General features: G+C 42.3%; 1 protein-coding gene across 3 annotated transcripts; it reads right to left on the reverse strand.

Moving 5' to 3' along the window:
- On the reverse strand, positions 1-8,775 carry LOC139413693 (serine/arginine-rich splicing factor 3-like). Of its 3 annotated transcripts, XR_011634826.1 has the most exons (8): positions 8,668-8,775; positions 8,211-8,266; positions 7,814-8,024; positions 7,554-7,700; positions 6,592-7,077; positions 5,960-5,998; positions 584-670; positions 1-431 (listed from the first exon to the last, which is right to left on the reverse strand). XR_011634826.1 is itself a non-coding variant. In XM_071161365.1 (7 exons), the coding sequence occupies exons 2-7, from the start codon at positions 8,215-8,217 to the stop codon at positions 404-406; spliced, it is 519 nt and encodes a 172-aa protein (XP_071017466.1). In that variant the 5' UTR covers positions 8,218-8,266; positions 8,668-8,775; the 3' UTR covers positions 1-403. The 3 variants fall into 3 exon arrangements, 2 of the variants coding, with proteins under 2 accessions (XP_071017466.1, XP_071017467.1); XM_071161365.1 differs by lacking the exon at positions 6,592-7,077; XM_071161366.1 differs by lacking the exons at positions 5,960-5,998; positions 6,592-7,077.
- Positions 8,776-10,193: the final 1,418 nt, after the last annotated feature.

Consider the following 10,193-nt stretch of genomic DNA (forward strand, 5'->3'; position numbering starts at 1 on the left):
AACATGTTACCAAATGTTTAATTCAATCACTTCAAACAGTTTAACAGAAACAAATAAAGTAGTTATGTTATTCCCACATTGACAGATACTCCCATATTTAGGCTGGACTGAATGTTCAAAACCAACCCCTGCCCCTATTGGACAATGTGTTAGGTGTAGTTGGACAGTAAGTCAGTCATCTGTATGTTTAAACAAGTGAAAATGAGACATTTGGTAGAATAAAGACAGTAATTTGAACTATACAGCTTTCAAAAACAGTTGTTTCACAGATGGACAGACATGGCTCTCTCACCTAAACACAAATCTAAAAAGGTTAATCATTTAAAAATGAAATGCACTCATCCAGAACCTGATTCTATACAAGACATACTCAGGCTTGGACTGAGTTCAGACTGTCAGACACTCACTTTCTCTCAGCGGTCCTGGAGCGGCTGAAAAATAAATAAATAAAATAAAAAGTTGTCAGAAACAAGAATAACTTGCACAATGCATTACTACAATCCATAGGCCTAAAAAAATACAAGCCTATATAGGAAGACGCATGTTAATACACAGACGCCAGTGAACACGCACACACATTTACCTCCGAGACCTTGAGAAGGATCTTGAAGGTTTATGGTTCCTGTCTCTGGAGATAGACCTCTCTCTTCTTCGGTCTCTTGACAGAGACCTAGAGAAGAACAAGTTAGTGTTTCCAATGTACTGACATGTATTCAGATATCAGGATTATTACATTTGAAGAACTGTCACTTGAAACTAGACAGCCCCAATTAGTATCAACAATGTGAGAACCATGTGTACTAGGGGTGTAACGGTACACGTAGTGAGGAAGCTCAGTCAACCCTGTGAACCTGAATACAGAAAATAAACACTGCATTGTAGGCCTATGCACCTCGAGTAAATATCTATGGCTTACGTTAACTAGACCCTATGGGGCTTCCCAAGCTGCGCAGTGGTATAAGGCACTGCATCGCAGTGCTTGAAGCGTCACTACAGACCTGGGTTTGATCCCAGGACGTCACAACCGTGAGTCCCATAGGGCAGCACACAATTGCCCAGCATCGTCCGGGTTAGGGGAGGGTTTGGCCAGGGGTGGGCATTACTTGGCTCATTGCGCTCTAGCGACTCCTTGTGGCGGGCCGGGTGCCTCTAGGCTGACTTCAGTCATCAGCTGAACTGTGTTTTCTGCGACACATTGGTGCGGCTGGCTTCCGGGTTAAGCAAGCATGTGTTAGGCGCGGTTTGGCGGGTCATGTTTCGGAGAACGCATGGTTCGACCGCCGCTTCTCCCGAGCCCGTTGGGGAATTGCAGCAATGAGACAAGATCGTAATTGGATAAGGCCAGACGGATTACCAGGACGTGTACAGCAAGCATGCGCTGACCAACTGGCAAGTGTCTTCACTGATATTTTCAACCTCTCCCTGTCAGAGTCTAATACCAACATGTTTTAAGTAGACCACCATAGTCCTTGTGCCCAAGAACACTAAGGTAACCTGCCTAAATGACTACCGACACTCATGTCTGTAGCCATGAAGTGCTTTGAAAGGCTAGTCATGGCTCACATCAACACCATTGTCCCAGAAACCCTAAACCCACTCCAATTTGCATACCACCCCAACAGATCCACAGATGAGTGCAATATTGTATCCACACTGCCCTTTCCCACCTGGACAAAAGGAACACCTATGTTAGAATGCTATTCATTGACTACAGCTCAGCATTCAACACCACAGTACTCTCAAAGCGCAACAATAAGCTAAGGACCTTAGGACTTAAACACCTCCCTCCGCAACTGGATCCTAGACTTCCTGACAGGCCACCCCCAGGTGGTAAGGGTAGGCAACAACACATCTGCCACGCTGATCCTCACCACAGGGGCCACTCAGGGGTGCGTGCTCAGTCCCTTCCTATACGCCCTGTTCACCCACAACTGCACAGCCAGGCACGACTCCAACACCATTAAGTTTTCCGATGACAACAGCGGTAGGCCTGATTAGGCTGTCTCGTTGTTGTCGGTATAGGGAGGTGGTCAGAGACCTGGTCGTGTGGTTCCAGGACAACAACAACCTCTCCCTCAACGTGATCAAGACAAAATGAGATGATTGTGGACTACAGGAAAAGGAGGATCGAGCACACACCCACTCATCAACGGGGCTGTAGTGGAGCAGGTTGAGAGCGTCAAGTTCCTTTGTATTCACATCAACAAACTAACATGGTCCAAGCACACCAAGACAGTCGTGAAGAACCTATTCCCTTCCAGGAGACTGAAAAGATTTGGCATGGGTCCTCAGATACTAAAAAGGTTCTACAGCTGCACCATACCAATCAGTGATGCACCACTGGTTGCGTCACTGATTGGTATGGCAACTGCTCGGCCTCCGACCGCAAGGCACTACAGAGGGTAGTGCGTACGGCCCAGTTCATCACTGGAGCCAAGCTTCCTGCCATCCAGAACATCTACAGCAGGCGGTGTCAGAGGAAGGCCCTAAAAATTGTCAGACTCCAGCCACCCTAGTCATAGACTGCACAGCAAGCGGTACCGGAACACCATGGCTAGGTCCAAGAGGCTTCTAAACAACTTCTACCCCCAAGCCATAAGACTCCTGAACAGCTAATCAAATAGCTACCCAGACTATTTGCATTCCCCCCTTTAACACCACTGCTACTCTCATCTATGCATAGTCACTTTAACCTTTATTTAAAAAATAACATTTTTATCCATTAAAATAAATTGTTTAACAATGATCTATACTGTATTTCTAATGCTGTAAATGACTATTGTAGCTGGAAACGGCAGATTTTTTATGGAATATCTACGTAGGCGTAGAGGCCCATTATCAGCAACCATCACTCCTGTGTTCCAATGGCACGTTGTGTTAGCTAACCCTAGTTTATCATTGTAAAAGGCTAATCGATCATTAGAAAACCCTTTTGCAATTATGTTAGCACAGCTGAAAACTTGTGCTGATTAAAGAAGCAATAAAACTGGCCTTTAGACTATCTGGAGAATCAGCATTTGTGGGTTCGATTACTGGCTCAAAATGGCCAGAAACAAATAACTTTCTTCTAAAACTGTAAATGAGAACTTGTTCAACTGGCCTACCTGGTGAAATATATATATTTTAAAACTTGTCAATCTTTTCTTGAGAAGTTAAGGATATTTCATGTGAGAAATTGCCAAGAAACTGAAGAGCTCGTACAGCGCTGTGTACTATTCCCTTCAAAGAACACCGCAAACTGTCTCTAACCAGAATAGTGGGAGGCCCCGGTGCACAACTGAGAAAGAGGACAAGTACATTAGAGTGTCTAGTTTGAGAAACAGACTCCTCTCATGTCCTCAACTGGCAGCTTCATTAAATAGTACAGGCAAAACACCAGTCTCAACGTCAACAGTGAAGAGTCGACGTTGGGATGCTGGCCTTCTAGGCAGAGTTCCTCTGTCCAGTGTCTGTTCTTTTGCCCATCTTAATCATTTATTTTTATTGGCCAGTCTGAGATATGGCTTTTTTTTTGCAACTCTGCCTAGAATGCCAGCATCCCGGGGTCGCCTCTTCACTGTTGACGTTGAGACTGGTGTTTTGCGGGTACTAATTAAATTAAGCTGCCAGTTGAGGACTTGTGAGGCATCTGTTTCTCAAACTAGGTAGGCCAGTTGAGAACAAGTTGTCATTTAGTTTCAGAATAAAGTATTTCTCTGGCCATTGAGCCTTTAATCAAACCCAAAAATGCTGATGCTCCAGATACTCAAGTCTAAAAGGCCAGTTTTATTGCTTCTTTAAATCAGAACAGTTTTCAGCTGTGCTAACATAACCCTTTTGCAATTTTCTAATGCTCAATTAGCCTTTTTAAAATGATAAACTTGGATTAGCTAACATGTCACTGGAACACAGGAGTGATGGTTTCTGTTAACGGGTCTCTGTACACCTATGTAGATATTCCATAATAGTCATACAACATTAACAATGTCTACACTGCATTTATGATCAATTTGATGTCATTTTATTGGACAAATTGTGCTTTTCTTTCAAAAACAAGGACATTTCTAAGTGACCACAAACTTTTGAACAGTAGTGTACATATTACCTGAATTACGTTGACTAACAGGTGCCCCTGCACATTGACTCTGTACTGGTACCCCCTTTATATAGTCTCGCTATTGTTATTTTTCTGTAGCACTTTAACTCCTTGTTACTTTTATTTCTTATTTGTACTTTTTAAACGGCATTGTTGGTTAGGGGCCTGTAAGTACAGTTGAAATCGGAAGTTTACACACTTAGGTTGGAGACATTTAAAACTCGTTTATCAACCACTCCACAAATTTCTTGTTAACAAACTATAGTTTTGGCAAGTCGGTTAGGACATCTTCTTTGTGCATGACAGAAGTCATTTTCCCAACAATTGTTTACAGACAGATTATTTCACTGTATCACAATTCCAGTGGGACAGCAGTTTACATACACTAAGTTGACTGTGCCTTTTAACAGCTTGGAAAATTCCAGAAAATGATGTCATGGCTTTAGAAGCTTCTGGTATTTCAAGGCCTACCTTCAAACTCAGTGCCTCTTTGCTTGACAAAGGAAAATCAAAAGAAATCAGCCAAGACCTCAGAAAAAAAAAAAATGGGACCACGCAGCCGTCATACTGCTCAGGAAGGAGACGCGTTCTGTCTCCTAGAGATGAACGTACCTTGGTGCCAAAAGTGCAAATCAATCCCAGAACAGCAAAGGACCCTGTGAAGATGCTGGAGGAAACGGGTACAAAAGTATCTATATCCACAGTAAAACGAGTCCTATATAACCTGAAAGGCCGCTCAGCAAGGAAGAAGCCACTGCTCCAAAACCGCAATAAAGCCTGACTACCGTTTGCAACTGCACATGGGGAAAAAGATCGTACTTTGGTCTGATAAAACAAAAATAGAACTGTCTGGCCAAAATGGCCATTGTTATGTTTGGAGGAAAAAGGGAGAGGCTTGCAAGCCGAAGAACACCATCCCAACCATGAAGCACGAGGTGGCAGCATCATGTTGTGGGGGTGCTTTGCTGCCGGAGGGACTGGTGCACCTCACAAAATAGATGGCATCATGAGACAGGAAAATTATGTGGATATATTGGAGCAACATCTCAAGACATCAGTCAGGAAGTTAAAGCTTGGTCGCAAATGGGTCTTCCAAATGGACAATCACCCCAAGCATACTTCCAAAGTTGTGGCAAAATGGCTTAAGAACAACAAAGTCACGGTATTGGAGTGGCCATCACAAAGCCCTGACCTCAATCCAATACATTTGTGGGCAGAACTGAAAGAGTGTGCGAGCAAGGATGCCTTCAAACCTGACTCAGTTACACCAGCTGTGTCAGGAGGAATGGGCCAAAAGTCCCCCAACTTATTGTGGGAAGCTTGTGGAAGGCTACCTGAAACATTTGACCCAAATTAAACAATTTAAAAGGCAATGCTAACAAATACTAATTGAGTTAATGTAAACTTCTGACCAACCGGGAATGTGATTAAAGAAAAAAGCTGAATTAACTATTATTCTAACATTTCACATTCTTAAAATGAAGTGGTGATCCTAACTGACCTAAGACAGGGAATTTTTACTAGGGTTAAATGTCAGGAATTGTGAAAAACCGAGTTTAAATGTAGTTGTCTAAGGTGTATGTAAACTTCCGACTTCAACTGTAAAAATTTAATTGTAAGCCTACCCCTGTTGTATTCGGCGCATGTTACTAATAACATTTTATTTATTTTAGTTTTACTACATAAACTGTTGGCATTTAATTTTTCCGCTGTATCGAAACAGAACCGTGACCCCATGGGTTTGGTGTACTGTTACACCCCTAATCTGTACTAGACTGATCTACTATTGGGTACAGATATATTTATATTTGTGTGGAAAACTATAGTTAGTTACCACAACACTGATTACGTTGTAGGCTGGGGTAAAGAGGCACTTAGGCTCACCTGCTGCGACTGCGGCTGAAGCTCCTCCTCCTAGGAGAGCTGGAGGTGGATGGAGCAGGAAAAACATTTAATACAGTGCATAAAGGCATCACCTCCAATCAAATATGGCATTCCTTATCCCTGAAGAAACACCATTCCAATCATTTAACAATACCACACAGCCTTCCTCTTTCTGCAGACAGATCAGAATAGGACATCCTCTCTGCACCCCTGCTAGAGGACAGAATGCTTGGACAACCAACTGAGGTCAAAATGAGACCTCTTATAAAACCAAGTGAGAATGAATTAGAGAGAACATTCTTAAGTACAGGTATGCAGACTTAAGCTACATACTGTACTGTTTTGTTGCATAGATGGACATAGGGCACATTACCAATATTGGACCTCATACAGTTCATGCTAACCAGGGCAGCTCCAAGACCACAGAACTTTTGAGTTTAAGGACAAAAGCTTTTCATGTATGATCTATGGGAGGGGGATTCAAGATTCTTATTATTGTACTCACAAGTTGATGTTTGAAACTAAATTCAAATGACAATTTCCATGACCGCCAATTTCATACCATCAAGCAGCTGTAAAACCAAACCTGTGGTAAGCATGACACTACAAAAAGCAGGAGAAAAGGAACTTACTATTTTTTTCAGGTTTGGACACAAGATAGAAATGACGCAAGGAAGCCAGACTGATGGCGAGGGAGGTAGAATTTGCAGAGAGGATTTGCCACAAGTTGCAAGTGTTGGAGATATGAAGTTGGTTGGCTGGAGGGGGTACAGTAGTTGTAGATTTTCCCTGTCTTTTTGGGGTTAGCCGAGGGCTGCTGTGCTGCTTGTAGGTGGTTGTGTTGATAATTGGGGAAAGGAGTTAAAATCGCTGATTGGTCGGAATTGTGAGGTGGGCTGCGACGATGCCGATCGGGTTAAGGTTGGAGGAGGCTGAGAGCTGCATGCTCAGGAACCAATAGGCTGGAACATGACTGGCCATGCCTGGGTCATGTGACACGGCACCAGCCAAGCTGATTGGGTGGGGCACGGTGCTGGCGCTGGTCAGTGGTCACATGATGCTGTAAGAGGACTAGTTGACTGTCTGAGAGGGTGGTGAGAAGAGGGATGGTGATGACTCTGCAACGGGGTTTATTTTTATTAATATAGATAGAAAAAAATCAAACTGAGAAAAGTGAAACAAAACCAACATCCATATAGTAATCAAATGATCAAACAAATGCCCCCTTTATTGAAATTTGTTCCAATTATCTAAAATGTAATTTCAAAAATGTATTGCCTAGATCTAAACAAATGATGCCTGAATTAAGCCTTTCAAAATCACCTAAATTGTCACTGTTAAAAGGGGACCCAATCCCTGTGATGAGTAAATTGACATTTCTCAGCTCTGATTGCACTAACGAACCTACAGTGCGGGATCGTGTGTTAGGTCCAAGTGTTTAAATTGAAATTATAGTACATATGGAACAGTTGGAAGTGAGGGAGATGTGATGGAAGGGCTTGGGGTTGACTGGCAAGGTAGGTGATAAACACTTGTAGGACTACATGTTAAAAGTGGGTGAGAATAAGTGTAGGTGAGAGGTGATGTATTATACCGGCGTCTGACAGGCGGGCTCCCACGGCGCCTGCTGCTGTAGTCTTCACGTCCAGTGCGACGGCTCCAGGAGGGAGGAGGTCCACGGCTCCTTGAGCGTTTCTCCCCATTGGACAATTCAACTCTCACTCTGCAGCCACACAGCGTCCTGTTCACATGGAGCAATAGCAGAATCACAAGTTAAACTGGAATACTCTTTCAATGTTTGTATGCCATGAGCTATGACCCAAATAATCAAGTGAATATCCCCTTGAGGCCTACCGTCCATCCAGTTCTCTCACAGCATCGGTTGCATCTCTGGGATCTTCAAACTCGACAAAGGCAAAGCCTGGGGGGTTCCTGGCCACCCACACACTCCGCAAAGGGCCATAGTACCCAAACGCCCTCTCCAACTCAGTCTTGTTTCCACTGTTGCCCAAGTTTCCTACATACACCTTGCAATCCAGAGGACAATCTCTGAGATGAGCAGGTTCTGAGAGTTAAAGGTTAAAGAGGAAAATTAAATAATCTAGATGAGATCCAGTCATGCACAATTACATTAATTAATATATTCTGAAATCCATATATCGTGATTTGTGACAACGCTGTTAGTGCCAAGCAGTTATTTTCATTTTCAGATCAGGAGACCGGAAAAGACGATGGATGCATAGCTAATTACCTCCCATCTCGACGGATCCTGGTTTCCTTTGAAGAGCTGACGAAATAATAAATAAACTGGAACAAAAAAAGAGGGAGTCTTGGTTAGTTAGCTAGGTACCGGACAAATTATAGTGCTTAGCCAACGTTAGCTAATATTAACATTAGGTTTCGACCTTGCTACTTTGCTAAAAAAAAAAAAGTGCATGGTTACATGCATTTAATAATTACAGACAGTTAGTAAAAACATTTTTTTTTAAACTACTTTATTAATTGTATCACTCTAGTTAGTCAATTATGTTCATTGTTAGTTTCCATTAGTTAGCAGCCACATTAGCCGTGGAGGCGCATCGGTGTTAGCAAGCTAGCTAGCTGGCTTTTGTTGACGGTTCAATTTAACTGAAGATAAACTATTTTACAGTGCATGTTACTAAATCTTGATTTGTTTTCATTCCCAGTTCCATGAATCGAAATGTTACCAGTTATGTATTGGCCAAAGTCTCCTATTACAGCTCCGAAGAATTTTTGCTAGCAGCAGAAGAAGTCCACAAGTCGTTCGAAAATGGCGTTGACCGGAAATAAATAATCTTACTAGCCAGTTTGTGGCATAAATATTAGAGAAAGGCCTCATCCAGCAGACTGTCGACCAATCGCGTTGACGTTGTCATGCTGCGTCACGCGGTTTCTAAACTAATCGTCACGCAGTCCCTTCTCAATGTAAGGGAATGAGTCGAGAAACCTGCCCGTTTTCCTCAAAAGTACGTACTGTCACGATTCCAAAGCTACATGATAGTACAGAGAACAAGTTAATTATCTCACATGTCGGAAAATATGTGTAATGTTGTACTTCTTGTTGACAAAATTCATACTAATGTTGGGTTTTCGAGCTAGCGCCCAATTGACTCCCATTCACTACTTGAAGGAGAGCTTTCTTTGCCTCATAGTCGCCCACAATGTACTATCAATTCAAGGGCTTTATTGGCATGGGAAACAAATGTTAACATTGCCGAAGCAAGTGAAGTAGGTAATAAACAACAGTGAAATAAACATTAACAGTAAACATTACACTCACAGAAGTTCCAAAATAATAAAGACATTTCATTGACGATGCATGGGCAACGTACACAACGTAAACAATGGAGTTTTCCCATTTCCTCAAAAGTATATCTGCTGGGGTTAGTAAAGAAAGTGCTCTACCCCTGGCCTATCGCCGTCTACTGGAGTGGAGTAGTATGGCTATACCGTTTCTGGTATGACTACATGAACAAGTATTTTTTTTCTTCAATAAAAAGCGGTGTAGAGAGACCAATGATGTATACTGAGCAAAAATTGTAACGCGACATGTAAAGTGTTGGTCCCATGTTTCATCAGCTGAAATGAAAAATCCCATAAATGTTCCATATGCACAAAAAGCTTATTTCTCTAAAATGTTGTGCACAAATTTGTTTACATCCATGTTGGTAAGCATTTATCATTTACCAAGGTAATCCATCTACCTGACAGGTGTGGCATATCAAGAAGCTGAATAAACAACATGATCATAACACAGATACACCTTGTGCTGGGGACCAAAAAACTACATTTTGTCACACAACACAATGCCACAGATGTCTCAAGTTTTAAGGGACCGTGCAATTGGCATGCTGAGTGCAGGAATGTCCACCAGAGTGGTTTCCAGAGAATTGAATGTTCATTTCTCTACCATAAGCCACCTCCAACGTCATTTTAGGGAATTTGGCAATATGTCCAACTGGCCTCACAACAACATGTAACCACGCCAGCCCAATTGACTGATTTCCTTCTATTACAGGTTATGTTATGTAGAATACATTAGTATTGTTTATCCAGCATTTATGACAGGGTTTCCCAAACTCGGTCCTGCAATTTATGCTTTGGCCACAAATACGAGTATGGGATGAGTCAACAGCATTATTTGGGTATGAGTTAACAGAATATAGATTTTTAAAAGTGCGATTTTCACTGAAAAGTTATTTTAACACAGTAA

Source organism: Oncorhynchus clarkii, chromosome 7 (genome assembly GCF_045791955.1).
Source record: "Oncorhynchus clarkii lewisi isolate Uvic-CL-2024 chromosome 7, UVic_Ocla_1.0, whole genome shotgun sequence".
Taxonomy (NCBI): Eukaryota; Metazoa; Chordata; class Actinopteri; order Salmoniformes; family Salmonidae; genus Oncorhynchus; species Oncorhynchus clarkii.

Excerpts from the sequence above, each read along its gene's own strand:
- LOC139413693 (XM_071161365.1), bottom strand. Across the intron at positions 5,999-7,553 it reads AGCCCGCCTGTCAGACGCCG|CTCTCCTAGGAGGAGGAGCT; the intron begins GTATAATACATC and ends ATCCACCTCCAG. Across the intron at positions 671-5,959 it reads TTCAGCCGCAGTCGCAGCAG|GTCTCTGTCAAGAGACCGAA; the intron begins GTGAGCCTAAGT and ends GTTCTTCTCTAG.